This window comes from Microcaecilia unicolor, chromosome 1 (assembly GCF_901765095.1).
Source record: "Microcaecilia unicolor chromosome 1, aMicUni1.1, whole genome shotgun sequence".
Classification (NCBI taxonomy): Eukaryota; Metazoa; Chordata; class Amphibia; order Gymnophiona; family Siphonopidae; genus Microcaecilia; species Microcaecilia unicolor.
This window is the reverse complement of record NC_044031.1, coordinates 430208497-430227344: the sequence shown is the minus strand read 5'-3', so window position 1 is coordinate 430227344 and position 18848 is coordinate 430208497. Positions and strand designations below refer to the sequence as shown.

At 43.4% G+C, this 18848-nt stretch overlaps 2 protein-coding genes across 2 annotated transcripts in view; both read right to left on the bottom strand.

Annotated features, from left to right (window-relative positions):
* NAPG (NSF attachment protein gamma) overlaps positions 1-1641 on the bottom strand; it is a 52339-nt gene extending 50698 nt beyond the window's left edge. Inside the window, exon 1 of the mRNA XM_030212240.1 lies at positions 1492-1641. Coding sequence (XP_030068100.1) covers positions 1492-1547 — 56 coding nt within the window. The 5' untranslated portion in view covers positions 1548-1641. The remainder of the gene's footprint in view (positions 1-1491) is intronic.
* A 4994-nt stretch (positions 1642-6635) lies between these two features.
* TDP2 (tyrosyl-DNA phosphodiesterase 2) overlaps positions 6636-18848 on the bottom strand; it is an 87495-nt gene continuing 75282 nt past the window's right edge. Inside the window, exons 7-8 of the mRNA XM_030186419.1 lie at positions 15535-15705; positions 6636-8600 (exon numbers count right to left, since the gene is read on the bottom strand). Coding sequence (XP_030042279.1) covers positions 8319-8600; positions 15535-15705 — 453 coding nt within the window. The 3' untranslated portion in view covers positions 6636-8318. The remainder of the gene's footprint in view (positions 8601-15534; positions 15706-18848) is intronic.

Genomic DNA, 18848 nt, shown 5'->3' with positions numbered 1-18848 from the left:
TTCCTCTTTTACTACAATTCACTACCAACTGTACCCAACTCTATGTAACGATCATACCAAATTCACATCCTGTAAGCCACATTGAGCCTGCAAAAAGGTGGGATAATGTGGGGTACAAATGCAATAAATAAATAAATTATCTGGGGGTAGGGAGTGGGTGTTTCTGTGCTATCAGTTAGTGCATCCACACTACCATGTAATTAGTGCAGGATTACCGTGGAAGCCCTTACCGCCCTCAAAATAAGTGTCAGTAAGAGCTATCATGGTAAATTTATTTAATGGCCACATGCTAGTGCCAACATGCATTGCTATTAAAACCAAAAAGGGAAAAATCGGCCATTCTCCAGCTGAATAAAAATAGCCTTAGAATTCAGAAAAAACCCACGTAAGGGCATGTTAAGGCCACTTTCTACCGCAGTTTAGTAAAAGCACCTCTTAGTGTCCAATGTTCCTGGGCAGTATGAATAGTGCTGCTTCAACACTCCTGAGGGAAACGTACACCTCAGTGAATTTCTTAAAGAAGGTGGTAAATCCTAATAAATTAAATCAAGGTGTGGCAAAAGCCTTACTTTTACTACACCTTAATAACTATTCCCTCCTCCACCCCGAGTAATTAATATTTATAGACCATCTTTTCTGAATAAAAGAACAACCCAAAGCAATTACATGAAATACAACAATTAGCTTCATATATCACAAAACCACATAGGCATGGATTGCTATAGTTGTTAGCAACCACATCTGATTAACATGCGTGAGCCTTACAGAGATGTTGCAGGATTATCAACATTACTTAGAATATTTGAAATGAGGAAACTATAATTCTTTAAAATATTCTACAATTTTGTGAATATTTAATACAACTGTTTTTAAAACAAATAACCTCCCAAACATTATCCCAGTATATGGCCAGGGCAGCATTTACCCAGAAATAACTGTCAGTGCCATGAGGGCACCCGATTTTCAACATCCAATAGGAAAGAGAAAACACCTAGGCATAATATTTTCATTAACTTAAGACAGAAAAAAAAAATAAGCTGTCAGAATTCAGGCAGTCAACAGGCAAGACAATTGCAGCAACAGTGGCCAGCTATATGTGCAGGACTGCCCGACAACTCCCAGCGGAGACTGCAGATCCAGCCATGCCTCAAGAATCGGAGCTAGTGCCACCCCTCCTATCCCGCAATAATTAAACATATGATGAAATCAAGGCTTCCTCTCTAAGGGAGGTGGGGGGATTCTGTGGCGGACTCGCACCTCTGTCTCACAGACTAAAACAACAGAAGACATCGGTTCTCCCAGTTCCCAAGATGACCTCACCCATTCCAACCCCCCCCCCCCCCCCCAGTACAGAAGTGGGTGCAGCATCCCACCTGCATCAATACCGCAGCGATGCCGTCAGAACACGCAATAAACAACAGGCATGACGTGACCCAGCACGCCTTCTCTTCCCGGCAAGGAAACTAACAACTAGATAAGCGCACTACTTACTATTTCTCGGCTTTAGCGATGTGCTCCAGCGCCTCGTTGATTTTCTGCGCCGCCATGGCCGGTTACTCTCCGCACAGCTAGTGTTAAGTGTGGGAAGTAAACTGCAACTCACACACCGGCACCACCAACCAGCTCCTCACGTCAGTTCAGTAAATCACGTGACGAGAGACGACTGAACGGGGAAAGACAGAAAAGCGGACGGCGGCGGGCTCGATCTCGCGATGTTTTCTGACAGCATCGCACTGCGCAAGGATGTCACAGAACAGGAGACGGAGACGGCATGGCGATGGTGTCAAAAAGCTGAAGCCAATTAGGTTAGCTCCCTTTCCCTCTCCTTCGCGCATCCGTCATCATCCCCGTTCACTCAAAGCAAGCAAAACTATGCGCTGCTCTATGCACGTTGTCGCTCTTCATCGTTGGTATTATTTGATCTTACACATATTTTCAAACTTATGCAGCATACGGATATACACAGAGGAAGTATTGATGTAATCGGTTAGAGTAGTAATTAGTTCTAAATTGTAAACCATTGTGTCATTTGGAGGGGCTGGTTTGAGGAACTCCCTGTATTCATGCGGATATGTTTTTCTTCTAGGAAATGGCCACCATAACACACATCGTGTTATGAAAATCAGGTGCTTAACAATCAGACTTACTATTTATAAATTCAATTAAAAAATTAATTAGGTTGAATTCTGGGATCATTTAACATCATTTTTCCCTGTGCCAAGTCAAAAGAAAAAGATGGCATGTGGGGAACTTGCTCCTGTTGTGGAGTGGTACAATATGAAAATGCACTTGCCTTTTTTTTATTACTACTATTTCACAGAGATGTATTGAACAATGAAGGAAGGACTTCCTTCATACAGAAGTTCTGTCCAGTCAGTCTAAATGTAACAACATTGTCCAATTCAGCACACTATTAGCCGCTATGTTAATTATGTTCAGTAGAAAATAAATCTGTTGGCTCAGGCTGCTTGCTTTGTGAATATCTATCACTGTTACATTATTACTACTCAGTAGTAAATATTAAGGACATTTGCTTTAAACCTTGTTTTAATTCATTTATCCACTCCTTATGTGCACATGGTTTTTCTTTTTAAACCCAAAGCGAATCCTAAGGGTGATTGAACAATTAGATAGAAGTAGTTTTAGTTCTGACTTTACTTGTTTTGGACTATTTTGAGTTCTACTGATCTGTACATCTGCTATCTAGAATTTTGGAACATGGAAATGAGAAAATAAACATTACGTTTTGGATGTACTCTGTAGAAGTTGTTGTTTACTTTTGCAATGTGTGTATGGATGCCTGTTCTGGTGTGTGCATCACAGTGGCGTGGCCAGGGCCCACCCATTTATGGCTCAGGCCCACCCAACAGTAGCACATGTTTAGTGGTAACTGGTGGGAAGCCCAAGCTCTGCCAGCTGAAGATTTTCTCTCCATGACACCAGCACCTGCTCAGTTTTCAGTGCATGCCTGCTGCCAAGGTGGAAAGAAGTGTTTTGCCACCAGCTGAGATACTTTTTTTTTATGGGGGGGGGGGGGGGGGGGGGGGGCAGAACACTTGGTACCCACCCAATTCTTGCCTAGGCCCACCCAAAATCTGTTGTCTGGCTACACCCCTGGTGCATCAGATGTTTGAATAACTGTCTATGCTTTTGGCATGCAGAATCATTAAAAAGACAGACTTTTAAATACCCAGTTAAACATATATGCTAATCTCAACTTTGTTACATGTTTCATACATATCCATCTACTTGTACTCATGATATAACTGAATTTTATTATTCTGTCTCACTGTATTTTCAAATGTAAACCACATTGAACCAGAGTTTGCTTGGGATAATGTGGAATATAAATGTAAAAAAAAAATCCTTTATCCTCCATCTTTTAAGACAGAGCCTGTCCAGCTGGATGGTAATGGCACAAGGAAAGCAAGTTTGGTCCAGTGAAGACTAACTCAAAATAACTTCTGAGAGAAGAGGACATTTCTCTGTTAAGTGAACGCTACTTTGCTTTGTGCTTTGGGAACTTAAAGATTGGGGTTTAAAGGAAGAATTGTAGGTTAGTGTCAGGCAAAATAAAAATATAAAAAGCAAATTTTAACAACTAATCTCCATAGTCTTTTCCACTTAGTTTTAAAAGCTTTGTACAGATTAAACTAGATCCTGCAGTGCCTGTTATATTGTATCTGTTAGTCTTCCCACCCACCCCTAGGACAACTCTTCAATTATAGTCAGTTATTGTAATTTGGGTAACTAGCAAAGAGTGCTCTTACAGAGTTTTAAATACATTTCATTACCATCTAATAAGGAAACACTAAATAAATCATACAATATACTATATAAACTAAAAGACACTTTTATATTAGGCTAATATCCTTAATACTGTAGCAAGTTTTAAATTATTGAAAAACTCAAAAACACTAAGATGAAGTCAGCAGTCCAGAAGTGAGAGGGGTGCTATCCAGTCTTTTGTGTTGCGTGTCACATGTATTATTATCTCCCACTTGGTGAGATGTCAGATGTGTGTGCCTGATGCAAAGAGCTCCTAGCTCTTAGAGAACGTGTCCGTTCTCTTGAGGCTACAGTAGCAGACTTGGTAGAGCTGAGGGAGACAGAGAGGTACATAGAGGAGACCTACAGGGATGTTGTAGAGAAGTCCCACCTCCAGTTTGGTAGCCCTTGAGCTACCTTGGAGGAGGGAGGTCTCCTAGGAGAGCATCACGCTGGTGAAGTAGGAAGTACTCCTGTAGCCAGGACCTGCCCACCAGGGGATGTACTATCCTCTCGCACCGAGGATATGTCTCCAAGTGCTGCCCGGGAGGGAAAGGTTAGGACAGCCATTGTAGTGGAAAATCCAGACCGCATTAGGATCATCCAAATCCAGTGGCAAACAGGCACCCTCCTCTGGATCATCCATCCCTGAGGGCCTGCCACAGCCTGACCACCGGGGGGGGAAAAAGGATATGCGCCACTTTCAGATGGGGAATTTACCCATCTATATTTAGCGTGTTTCCAATGCTCGGGGGAGGAAATAAACTCTGAAGCCATCCCAGGGCATCAACACCCGGAGGGAAGCCAGGATGCAACGCAGTGTCAGACACCTGCGGCAGAGCTCTTTTCAGCATGAAAGCCTTATGCATTAAAAGCACAAACTCAGGGGAGAAAAACTCACCCTGACCCTCCACCTCCGAATTAGAAGAAGCAGATGTAGGAGCTCCTCTGGCAGCCTCTAAACGAGGGCGTCCCCTTGCACTCAGACTCCTCCGCAACCGCGAGGGTCGAGACATGCGGCGCTTCCAAAATGGCACCCGCTGCCAGATCCATCGAGTGGGAAGAAACATCGCTCACCCCGCTCATACTAGCATGAGCGTCTAAGGAGCACGTTTTACACAGCCCCACTGCTGATCTGCGTTTACCACAACGGGAGCAGCGCTTAACTCCCTCAGCAGCCATCGCCCGACAGGATGGAAATATAGCAATAAAATGGCGGTGTCACACCAAAACGTACCCCAATCAGAACGGCATCCACGGGACCTCCCCGGAGGAGATAGGCACCACTCTCACCTCAGAGGACTGAGCCAAGCAGCTCCGGTCAAGCTGCACAAAACCAGAATCACTGGAAAAAGCCTCAGAACAGCCACGCAGTAAAAGCGCGCTTTTTTTTTTTTTTTTTAACGCTGTGAGGAAAGTTGGAGGCAGGCAGCAACAGCGAACCTATATGCCTTTAAAGTGGGCACCACCAGCCACAACACCCCTGCTCAACTGGCAAAGCACAGGAGCCACCCCAGGCAGCCTGAAATCCAGGAGCTGGTCAAGCTATGTCCACACCTGCTGGGAGATAGAGAAATACTGAAGGCAGCTGGAGCTAGCCGTCCAAGAGGCACTATGGTTTTTCAGTGTTCTCTATCTCCACCTGCTGATAGGCGGATACAACCCATCAGTTAATGGATTCATCTGCTGCTGATGACAAGGAAGGTTTAGATATGTTTCTAGAAAACAGGTTCATTAACTGTTAGCCAAGTAGGCGTTGTGAATACCAGAAGTGTGACTGGATAACAGAGAATAGGTCTCCCAAAAAGGGATCCAACAGCAGAGAGCTATACAAAGAATAAAAAAAGCCATAAGAACATAAGAGTAACCACATTGGGTCAGACCAATGGTACATCTAGCCCAGTATCCGGTTTCCAACAGCAGCCAATTCAGGTCACAAGTACCTGGCAGAAACCCAAACTGTGGAAACATTCCATGCCACAAATCCCAGGGCAAGCAGTTGCTTCCCCATGTCTACCAAGAAGCAATGTGATCCTTTATTCACAAAAGGGACAAATGAGCCAACAGCAGCCATACTTCAGCTATAATGCCTTCCTGCATCAGGGGTCAATCCCTTATGGAATTATACAATATAAAACAGGACAGCAGCTTAAATTAGCAGAAAACTAGGACTGCATAAAATCATGCAGTGCTACACAAAGTCTGAGATAAACAGGGAAAAAAAAAGGTTTGCATATACAGTCTTGTAAGAACTGCAGCAGAATCTTTAAAAGCATACAGCAGAATTTTCAACCCTAGTCTCAAGATTTATTCCAAGCTGACACAGGAAGCCAAGGCCCAAGTCTGTCATAGGGCTGGACAGGCTAATGAGAAGCAAGGGAAGAGGCTTAATGTAAGGGAAAGGGAAACGGGACTTGATATACCACCTTTGAGGTTTTTGCAACTACATTCAAAGCGGTTTACATATATTCAGGTACTTATGTAGAGGAAAGAGATGGACTGAAGAACAGGGAGATGGCGGTGGAAGGAGGAAAAGTGTTCAAGTATTGTTATTTTTATTTTACTTTTCTTTACAAACAAAAGAAATGTGAAAATTGAAGGTGATTTATAAAGAACCTATTTTCCCTCTCAGGGCCAAAATGTTTTCTTCCAGTTTTGTATCCATTTTGTGGTCACAGTTATGTGAATTTCATAATGAATAAAAAAAAACTGGTTCACGATGGGTTTTTGCTTGCCCATCCACAATCAACTTTCAGATTCTCTGTGCTTCAGTGAATTTGCATCTTTATTTCTGATAAATGAACTCATAGGGAAGTGGGAAACCAAAAGACATTCATGTTTATAAAATGCACTTAAAACAATTTACCTTTTTGCATACACACTGTGGTGAACATTTTGGTCCTTGTAACTCTACCCTGCTCCTGTTACAATGCTAACCCCTGCCACTCAGCAAATGTACTTACTAAAAGATCAATAGTAGTTATATCTGATGAATTAGTGCCTTTGCATATCTTGTACTGTCATTATATTAAGCAGTCTCTGGAGTAAGCAGGATTTAGTAGAGACTCGTACAGAAGAGGTACCCTGTTGAATCTGAGGTTAACACTGTCATAGACTGAGAACATCTCTACTAGCAGTAGGACAGAAAATATACAGAACTAAAAGCAGGAGAAAACCGTGCAACAGTGTAAAAAGAGGTTTGAAGGTATGTCCCCCTCATATGAGGAACTGTGCAATACTTAGATTACATTAAGGACAGGAGGGGAGACAAAGGAAGGAGAAACTAATTTGGAAAAATGAATGTAACTTGGTTTATAGTCGATTCCTATCTTTGGTTTAAAAAAAAAAAAAAAGGCAAAACCAAACACGTAATATAAAACCAGAAACAATTCGCAGAATTTTTATACATACCTAAGATAATACCAAAATTGACATATGCCTAATGAACCCTCCACATACATGTTTGAATCTGATATACAAATATATCAATAATATGATGTAGAAAAAACTAATACAGAACAACTCCATTCAACTGATCACACTGACTACAAAAAGCAAAAATTAACACATCTCTCATTTTAATTATTCTTGGCTTGTCAAGTTGGAAACCAGATACATGCAGTATCAGTACATGAAGGTATACTAAGTGCTTGGCTTGGATAGGAGAGTTGCAATGTCATTCACTGAACTCTGCAGTTAAAATGTTAAGAACACAGGTGCAATGATTTTTGCATTTTACTTTGACCTATGCAATGTAAAGATTGTTGCCAATTAGGGGGAAACTGGTGCTGTATTTCTGAAATGATTAAACTGTCATGGTGATTTGAAACCTGCCTTTGCAGAGCAATCAAATGACAATAGTCTTATCCTGGAACCACGTGCCCTGTAAAGTATCTTTTATTGCAATATGGAGAAGTTAAAAAGAGCATCTCTTCATTTGGAAACATTTGGATTCATTCCCCAATGTGTGAAGCCTATTTAGGATCTCCTGACTGATTTTATTGGGATTTTGTTTTTTTTAACATCTGTCAAGGGATTTTTTTTAAAAGAACTGTAGGACATTTGAGAGTTTTATTATTATTAAATGGACTTTACTTTCTACTCACCCTAAAAGATTTTCATAACTGCAAAGAATTTCTGGAGAGCAGAGACAGTTGGATGTCACTGCGTTATGTATATATTGCTATAAATATGGCAACTTAATATATATTAAGGGGGAATGCTTTTTAACTTCCCTTGAAGTAGGCAATTTATGACCAACCATAGCCTTGTCAGACTAATTAGTACTACAATCTTTTTTTTTTTTTTTTTGGGGGGGGGGGGGGGGGGGGCAATAAGCTAATTAGGCACATATATACTTTGACAGCATGTTATTTATATAAAAATATCTTCATCCTTTATGTTTAAGGCATTTTTGCCTTTTTTTTAATGCTTTAACTTTCATTATGACCAAAGGCATCTTCTTCATATTTCTCACCATTATTCTCCATTTCCACAGTTTTCTAGTATCAGCTCGGTGGGTAGGAAATAAAACCAGATGTTCTCTTATTCTACAATATGACATCAAAGCTGCACAGCAAACCCCAGTGATCACTCGGAAATCTACCACAGTCCAGCTTTTCTAACCCAATGAGGTCCAGAGCACGTGGTATCATCTGGCCCCCACTAGCAGCAGCACGGTACAATACACGATCAAATCGTAGCCTGCAGGTGTACGGTGCTCTCAGGTTACTGTTCATCTTGGTGTCCCATGTGTAACGGCAGTGCTCAGGTTTGTCCAGAAATTCCCAAACGTCCAAAATATTCAGAGGCAGGCCTCCTATTTTGGTCACCTGCAGAGAGAGTTAGATAATCCCAGTTACAGAGCATCAAAAGATTAGAATCACATCAGTAAGAGCTCTGAGCACCAAGGTGCTGGCAAAGAAACAACACAGAGCTTCATAAATGAGCTCTGCAAGAGGAAGGTGATGTGCATTACATGTGAGTTTCAAAATTAACAATGCTCTGTCCTCAATTTGGGATTAAGTTTAAAGCAAATTATCACAGTTTACTATTATTTGATAAATTGCCAATCATCTAAGCAGTTATGATAAAGGGAAAGTGGGAGAACACAACAGGAAGCCTAAGTTGCAATTAATTTCAAATAGAGAAAAGGGAGAGGGATACGGAAATATTACTGGATAGCTTAAGATATGGAAGGAGGGGGGGGGGGTAACAGATTAGTCTGACAAGGTTGATAGTGCCCGAGACCTATATGTGATGTTAGTCAGGTTATTAGTTCAGGGAATGTTTTTTAACATACTATATTTTATAAGTTAACTTACACACAAAAAAGGACTCTCTTATGCTGCTGAGGATATGCGTTTTGTTTTATTCAGTAGGGAAAAACAATTTATCAAAGACTAGAGCAGCAACTTCCAAATCATGAGTTATAACCCCAAATGCAGTTGCAAAAACAGATGGGGGTCATAAACAGAACTGTGGCAGTCAACATGGAGTATGAGACACACCATGCATTTACGTATGGGCTTCTAGTTAGACCATAAAGCTCTGTAAAGGGCTGAGGCCTGTGACCGCACATCAACTCATAAGCACAGTGTCAACTCCTGCTGCTACCACAATTGTTTCCCTGCATTGGATATGGAGAGGGTGGAGGTGAGGGGGAGAAACAGCAATGGAGGCCTTTAGAACATAAGTGTTGCCATACTGAGACAGTTCAAAGGTCTATCAAGCCTAAGTTCCTGTTTCCAACAGTGGCCAATCCAGACCACAAGTACCCGGCAAGATCCCAAAACAGTAAAATAGATTTTATGCTGCTTATCCTAGAAATAAGCAGTGGATTTTCCTCAAGTCCATCTTAATAATGGCTTATGGACTTCTCTTTTAGGAAGTGATCCAAACCTTTTTTAAACCCTGCTAATCTAACTCCTTTTACCACATTCCCTAGCAATGAATTGCAGAGTTTGATTACATTTTGAATGAAGAAATATTTTCTCCAATTTGTTTTAAATTTACTATTTAATAGCTTCATTGCGTACCCCCTAGTCCTAGTATTTTTGGAAAGAGTAAAGCGATTCATGTCCACCCATTCCACTCATTATGGACCTCTATCATATCTCCCCACTCAGCCATCTCTTCTCCAAGCTGAAGAGCCCTAGCCCATTTCCTCATAGGGAAGTCGTCCCATCCTCTTTATCATTATTGCTGCCCTTCTCTGTATCTAATTCAACTATATCTTTTTTGAGATGCGGTGACAAGAATTGCACATAGTATTCAAGGTGTGGTTGCACCATGCAGCGATACAGAAGCATTATAACATTCTCATTTTTGCTTTCCATTCTATTTGCTTTCTTAGCCGCTGCAGCACACCGAGCCAAGGATTTTAAAGTATTATCAACAATAACATCTAGATCCTTCTCCTGATCAGTAATCCTAATGTGGAACCTTGCATCACGCAGGGGTACCAACTCATGATCCAGTTAGGGTAATTGTATAACACAAGTGCTAACATTTATGCATCCCTTAGGCAAGTAAAGTGAAGATACATACCTAAGTACATAAGTACATAAGCACCGCCATACTGGGAAAGACCAAGGGTCCATCAAGCCCAGCATCCTGTCTCCGACAGCGGCCAATCCAGGCTTCAAAAACCCAGCAACCACCCCCCCCCCCCCAACAAATTAAAAAAAAAAAATAATGTTCAATGGACTTTTCCCTCAGGAATCTGTCCAAACCCCCTTTAAATTCCGTAAGGCCAGCTGCTGTCACATTCTCCGGCAACGAGTTCCAGAGTCTAGTAAAGAAAAACTTTCTCCTATTTGTTTTAAATCTACCATATTCTAGCTTCATCTTGTGTCCCCTGGGTTTGTTGTTTGAAAGTGTAAACAATCGCTTCACATCTGTCCGCTCTACTCCACTCATTATCTTGTAGACTTCTATCATATCACCCCTCAGCTGCCTTTTCTCCAAGCTGAAGAGCCCTAACCTTTCTGAGCCAATCGTTTTCCTGAATCATGGGAAGAAGGGTGCCGAGGGAAACCATCCTGAACTTTTCGCGGACTAGGAATTGGTTCAGGGCCCTTAGGTCTAGGATGGGACGCATCCCACCTGTTTTCTTCTGTACAAGGAAGTACCTGGAATAGAATACCAGCCCTTCTTCCCCTGGTGGAAGGGGTTCAACCGCATTGGCCTTTAGAAAGGCGGAGAGTTCCTCTGCAAGTACCTGCTTGTGCTGGGAGCTGTAAGAATGAGCTCCTGGTGGGCAATTCAGAGGTTTGGATTTCAGATTGAGGGTGTATCCTGACCAGACTATTTGAAGAACCCACCGATCAGAGGTTAAGAGGCCACCTTTGGTGAAAAAATATCAACCTTCCTCTGACCGGCAAGTCGTCCGGCACAGATACTTTTTCTGAGGCTATGCTGCACTGGAGCCAGTCAAAAGCCCGTCCCTTGCTTTTTCTGGGGAGCCGCAGGGGCCTTAGTTGCACGCCGTTGACGGGAACGAGCATGCTGGGACTGAGCCTGAACAGGCTGTCGAGAAGCAGGAGTGTACCTATGCCTATTGTAGGAATAGGGAGCACTCCTCTTCCCTCCAAAAAACCTCCTGGATGAGGAGGTGGTAGCAGAAGACGCCAGGCAGGAGAGAGAATTCATAGCATTATGGTGCTTCTTGATCTGATCGACCATGTCCTCTACTTTTTCGCCAAAAAGGTTATCCCCCCGGCAAGGAACATCCACCATTCGCTGCTGGGTCTTATGATCCAGGTCACAGACACGCAGCCTTGGAAGTCTGCTCATCACTATACCTTGAGCAGCTACTCGGGATGCCACATCAAAAGTGTCATAAGTACCCCGGCCAGGAATTTACGACATGCCTTCTGCTGCCTGACCACCTGGTGAAAAGGTTCGGCGAGCTCCGGAGGAAGTGCTTCAAACAAACTAGACAGTTGCCTCACCGAGTTCCGCAAGTGGATGCTCGTGTAGAGCTGGTAAGTTTGAATCCTAGCTGTGAGCATAGCGGCCTGATACGTTTTCCTCCCAAAAGAATCCAAGGTCCTAGACTCTCTGCCTGGGGGCGCCAAGGCATAGTCCCTAGTACTCTTGGCTCTTCTGAGAGCAGAATCCACCACCATGGAATCGTGAGGCAATTGAGACTTCATCATTACAGGCTCTCCATGGACTCTGTATTGGGACTCAGCTTTCTTGGAGACCACTGGATTAGAAAGAGGGAACGACCAGTTTCGCATAAGAACTTCCCTGAGTGAGTTATGCAAGGGAGCCGTTGCAACATCTCTAAGTGGAGAAGGATAATCCAAGACCTCGAGCATCTCGGCCCTGGGCTCATCCACAACCTCCATAGGGAAGGGAATGTCCTTAGACATTTTCCGAACAAAGGAGGAAAAAGAAAGACTCTCAGGTGGAGACAATCTTCTTTCAGTTGGCGGAGTAGTATCAGAGGGAACCCCATAAGACTCTTCTTCAGAAAAGTATCTGGGATCTTCCTCCTCCTCCCACGAGCACTCATCATTGGTATCGGACAAAAGCTCTCTAAGAGTAGCCTGAATCCGAGCCTGTCTCGACGTCGAGGAATGACAACCTCGAGGGGGATGTTGAGAAGTGGACCCGTGCCTGGACTGCAGCGAAGCTTCCTCCTCCGACGTCGAGGGAGCGTCGACCCGGGTGGTGGCCAAAGCCGATGCCACAAGCGGCACCGAGGACAGGGACCTCATCACAGGCGAAGGCCCAGATGCCGCGTCCACAGTCGGTACAGAAAGCGCAAGCACCCCTGGCACCGAAGTAGATTGGCGCAGCAGTCCCTCCAGAAGCTCTGGAAGAAGGGCACTGATACACTCATTGAGAGCTTCCATCGGAAAAGGCTGAGGGGTTGGTACAACAGCTGGTGGCAGAATCTGATGGGGCTCGAGAGCCGGTACCAGGCTGCCAGAAGACCGATGCATCAGCACCTCCTGTATAGAGGGTGAGCGGTCCTCCCGGCGCCGAAGCTTCTCAGGTGCTGAATCCCTCAGCTCCCCGGAGCTCTTGGTACCGCGCATGGAAGGAAAACGATGACGGTGCTTCTTAGCCTTCGCTTGACGCCCGTCATCGAGACTCCTTGGTACCGAAGAGGAGGACATGGAATCTTCACGCCTCCTCGGGGCCAGCATAGCAGTAGGCCTTGAGACAGGTGGAGACCCACTTGATGCCTCGCTGCTCCCAGCGCGATGTGGTTGTTCGGCAGCCATTGCCTGCGCTCTTGAAGTCGATGCTTCCCTCGACGTCGCCAACCTCGGTACCGATGTCGAAGGACCGGACCGATCAGCATAAAGATTTTCCCGTTGAGCCTCCCGAGACACTTGAGTCCGTTTTTTTCATTAAAGAGCACAGCTTACAAGAAGCTGGCAAATGATCGGGCCCAAAGCACTGGAGACACCACGCGTGGGGGTCGGTACCCGAGATGGTCCGGTTGCACCGAGTACAACGCTTGAAGCCGCTGGGTGTCCTCGATGACGAACGGAAAAATGTCAATACCATGGAAACCTGAAAGTAGGGTGCCACAAGGATCACCACTCTCACCGACTCTCTTTAACTTAATGATGACACCATTAGCCAAATCATTATCCAAACAAGGACTCAACCCGTACATCTATGCAGATGATGTTACAATATATATCCCGTTCAAACAAAATATAACCGAAATCACAAATGAAATCACACACAGCCTCCAAATAATGAACTCATGGGCGGACACATTTCAACTAAAACTAAACGCAGAAAAAACACAATGTCTCATCTTGACCTCACGATACAATACAAACAAACCCAATACCATAAAGACCCAGGACTACACCCTTACAGTCTCTGACAGCTTGAAAATCCTAGGAGTCACAATTGACCGAAATCTCACACTTGAAGATCATGCGAAAGATACAGCAAAGAAAATGTTCTACTCAATGTGGAAACTTAAAAGGATCAAACCTTTCTTCCCAAGGGAAGTATTCCGCAACCTAGTACAATCAATGGTGTTAAGCCATCTAGACTACTGTAACGCCATTTATGCCGGATGCAAAGAACAAATCATAAAAAAGCTTCAAACCGCTGAAAACACAGCAGCTAGACTCATATTTGGGAAAGCGAAATACGAAAGCGCCAAACCCCTAAGAGAGAAACTAAATTGGCTCCCATTAAAAGAACGAATTGTGTTCAAAGTTTCCACCCTAGTCCACAAAATCGTCCATGGGGAAGCCCCGACCTACATGTCAGACCTGATAGACTTACCTACCAGAAACGCAAAAAGTTCAGCACGCACATTCCTCAATCTCCACTACCCTAACTGCAAAGGACTAAAATATAAATCCACATATGCGACCAGTTTCTCATACATTTGCACGCAGCTATGGAACGCACTACCGAAGGCCATAAAAACAATGCAAGACCTAACCATCTTCTGAAGGCTACTGAAAACAGATCTGTTCAAGAAGGCATACCATAAAAACCCATCTTAAATATTAAATAATTAGACTTTATAAGACCTAGACATAGTTGAAATCTTATCACTTGACTGATTAACCTCTCTGCTACTAATGAACAAACACTACCTCTCTAATCCTTATGTTGAATACGATCTTTCCATATTTGATGACCTAATGTATGTTACAATCCAATTTATTACTCAGGAACCTTCATGCATTACCATAATATATTCTTCCTTATCATGTATATATGCACATGATACATATTTATACCATGAACTGTTCCATGTATATTATGATTCCATGTATGCTACCATATATGTATGCACCTTAATGCAATACCACTTGTAATTCCATGACCCAGAAATGGCAACCGCCATTACGGCAAATGTAAGCCACATTGAGCCTGCAAATAGGTGGGAAAATGTGGGATACAAATGCTACAAATAAATAAATAAATAAATAAAAGATGTGATTGTGCCAATTAAAAAGGCACAAAAAAAAAGAGAAAAAAATAAACCCGACCGCGCAGCCTAAAGAGGGCCGCGACGAAAAGAAAAAACTTATAATGAGGAGAAAAACTAAGAAAATAAGGAACTAAAACTACATTGTTGGTTTTTTTTTTTGTACGTTTTGAGAAAAACTAAACAAAAAGAGAAGGGAAAAAAGGAAAAACCAACACGCTATAATCTCCTGGGCTGAAGGTAACACAGAACTCGAAAAAACTCCGTGTCACCACAGTCGCGGAAAAAAAGTAACCGAGGGCACGCTCGCATCGCGGGTGGGAAGCCGTTCGCACATGCATGGTGTGTTCTGCCCGTGCGACGGAACGTTCTTGAGAGTTGTTTTGCTATACAAATTTTGCCGGTCTCCTGGGCCGTCGCAGACGACGACCCAATTATGAGAACAAGCAGCCTGCTTGTCCTCGGAGAAATGTTAAGAACGGCATTTATGTACATATATGCTAATTTCACCTGTGCTAGTCTGTAAATATCCACAATTTGCATAACGTATATTTTCGAGAGGGGTCTGCACATCGGTGGGGCATAATTACAGAATATTATAAGGTATGCGCACTTCTTCAACACGTAGTTGCCAACACTTACACCAGCTCTAAGATGGGCATAAGTGAATACTGCCTAATGGTTACGCACATATATACCCAATTAAACTAGCATCCTATGAAAGGAACAGAGGTGCCTATAAATATTACAGATCTACAACAGACACATATTATAAAGCTGGAACACAATTTAGATAAATCGAAAAGTCCCCCAAGCCTTATGCTGCCATTCACCTCTTGATCTCTCAGGTTCGTATCCCCAGCAAAAATCACAGTGGTAGATTCTGGTGCAGTCTGCATTTTCTCCAGTAGCAACTTCAGTTGATTTAAACGTTCCTTGGAATGCTCTTTGGTACTCTCTAGATGGGACGTCATAAGACAAACATTGTTTCCAGATATGTTCACCTAAAAGAAAATAATGCATATGTATTAAAAAAATTGACAAAAATATCAGCTATGCAGGATGCTAAAAACCTAACCTGCTAAATAAATCCCTATCACTTTTTCTTTTAACCAACTTCTAAATCTACTTAATTTTACTATAAATTTGCTACACGTGTGTTAGCCATTGTGCGCATAACACTTCACGAACCTTATTTATGGTCCATTTTTGGGAGATTTAATAAATTTGTTGGCATGTCTATTCAGACTAACCCAGCAAAAATCAAAATCTAAGATTACAAAGTGTACAACCTGCCCTCAAAAGAGCTACCCAGAGTGGCAGATGCACAAAATAGTACTACAGTCTTACAAAAACACAATCAAGGGCACAACGTCAATATGGTATAGAAACTAACCCCCCACCCACCCAAATAAGACAAACTGAAACAAATAAAAACAATTAAAATGCATTTCTTATGAGACATTTTAAGATTGAATTTTCATCTGGGTGAACAGGTATATACCGTGACCAGTCAGAGTGTAAGAAAAGAAGAGGGGTTATCTTTCAGAGAGCCCTGAGAGATCCCCAAGATTACAAGGGAGATACATGGAAACAGATTTAAAAAATAATATTAATAAAATAAGTTGCTTACCTGTAATATTTGTTCTCCATGGCCAGCAGGATCCAAAGCCACACTCTTGGTGATGTCATCACCTATGCAGTGTTAGAATTTATCTCCTAGCTACAGTTTAAATGATGCCTCTGTCCCATGCAACCCCACCTCATTAGAACCTCAGGACTCCTTTCACAAAGCAGCACTACTGATTACCGTGCGATGAATGCAAAGAAGCCAATGGGAATTGAAGGGACTCCTTTGCATTCAGCATGCCGCTGATCAGTAGCACCACTTTGTAAAAGTATCCCTTAGTTTGTGGTCTGAAAATTGTCAACTAAGATTTAATGCTAAGAAATGTAGGGTTATGCACTTGGGTTACAATAATCCAAGGGAACAGTACAGAATGGGGAGAGGTGAAGTGCTTCTGTGTACAAAAGAAGAGTGGGGACTTGGGGGCGATGTGTTTGAACACCTTAAGGTGGCCAAGTGCATGAAGACCTACAGAGTCTGCCAACGAAGGAAAGTTCACCAAGGACTCACCCCCCTCCAACACCTCCTCTGCCACCCGTTGCACCCAGGAGAGGCAATTGCTCACCATGTAGGAGCAGTGGATGGACGCCTGCAGGGAAAGAGTCACGACTTCGAAAGACTATGTCAACAAAGCCTCCAGCTTCCTGTCGTGGACATCCTTCAAGGCAAAGTCCCCCTCCACCAGGAGGGTTGTCTTCTGGGTGACTGCAGTCACAAAGACAGACACCGTTGGGAGCATAAACCCATCAAGGGAAGTCTGCAGTACTGGGAAAGGGTGAGACATGGCATTTGCCACCTGAAGCCTCACATCTGAGGAGGGCCACTGGACCGAGAGGAGTTCCTTAATCGCCCCATGGACAGGGAAGGACTGGGAAAGTCTCCTAGTGATAGCCAACTTAGGGCTAGTTGCCGCAGGGAGCAGGGACTCCACCACAAAAATGAGAAGCGCTTGAGGCACACCAATGGACAACTCCTCCCTACAAAAAAGATGCACGACCAAGGGGTCATCTGGCTCCACAGCCAGTCCCCCTATGCAGAGATTGTGCCAACATGGTGGACAGCACCAACTCCAACAGTGGTGGAGACCGAGGGGCCAAAGACCCCACCTCAGAAGCCACGCCCAGACTCCTCTACATCCCCCAAAAATCCCAACATAGAGGTTTAGAAGAGCCCTGAAAGACATCCTGCCCCAAGGAAGGTGCCTGCATCAGCGACTTCTGCATCAGGAAAGCCTGAAAAAGCATAAGAACAGAAGAATAGTCATATAGGGTCAGACCAAGGTCCATCCAGCCCAGTTCCTGCATCCCACAGCCCACAAGCTATCTTGCTCCCATGGCATCTGCCACCACGGGACCAAGCCCTGTAGCTCCACAGCCTCGCCGGCTGACGGCTGTGAGCACAGCTCGGGCTGTGGAGAAGACAAGATGGCTGTGTGAGCTGCATCAAGCGTGCAGAGAAAAAGAACAAGTGGGAAGCTCATGCACAGGAAACCACCATGCTGACTGTTGGTGCTGTGGTTTCTGCCACAGCCGCCTCTACAAATCCCCTCATACTAAGCCCGCAGCAGGAACAAAGCTTGCTGGGCCCTGCAGACATCTCCTGGGGAATGAAGGCATTGAATCACTCTAACTGGGAAAAAAGAAAGTACTCACACCCTTCGCAATGCTGCTTTTGCAGGCACAGAACAGGTTGCAGTTGACCCCCGAATACCAGCCACAGTTAGGCGCCACAGCCTCACTGCACTCCTCACAGGCAGGAAAATCAGAGAAAGAAAAAAAAAAGCTCCTCTGTTTTCTGTCTTCTCATTTTGCTTTTTTTTTTTTTTTTTTTTTTTAAGTGAACTTTCTTGTTCCACAACAGTTTGGCAGCCAAAAATCAATGCATCACAGAGTGCTCAAAGTGCAATCCTCTGCCAATGTACTATTGTTATTTTTTTTTTTCAATTTATTTATAAATAATTTTCAAATTTTACAAAAAAACTGTTGAACGGAAAGATACATTATCTGATTAATGAGGAATAAAAGTTCTCATACAAGAAAAACAAAATATGTAACTAGTACAAATCCAACTAATCCTCCTTACATATCTCACAAAGAAATAAAGAAATATTCAAAAAAGAGAATCGTATCTAAAGTCCACAATTAGTAGAGGGCAAGGCACAATTCAAAGAAATCTTGGTACCAAAAACAAAAGTAGCAGAAAGCCCAATCCAAGCTAGTTATACTTTATGGAGTAGATGTAGTAAGTACCGAAGCTAGGGGAGTCCAAAAAGGTCACTAAGAGGGGCATAATCGAACGGGGCGCCCAAGTTTTCCTGAGGGCGTCCTCGCAGGATGTCCCCGCAAAGGGGCGGGGAAACCCGTATTATCGAAACAAGATGGCGTCCATCTTTTGTTGCGATAATACGGTTGGGGACGCCCAAATCTCAACAATTAGGTCAACCTTACAGATGGTTGACAAAAATGTTGAGATGGTCATCCCCGGTTTTTGGCGATAATGGAAACCGAGGAAGCCCATCTC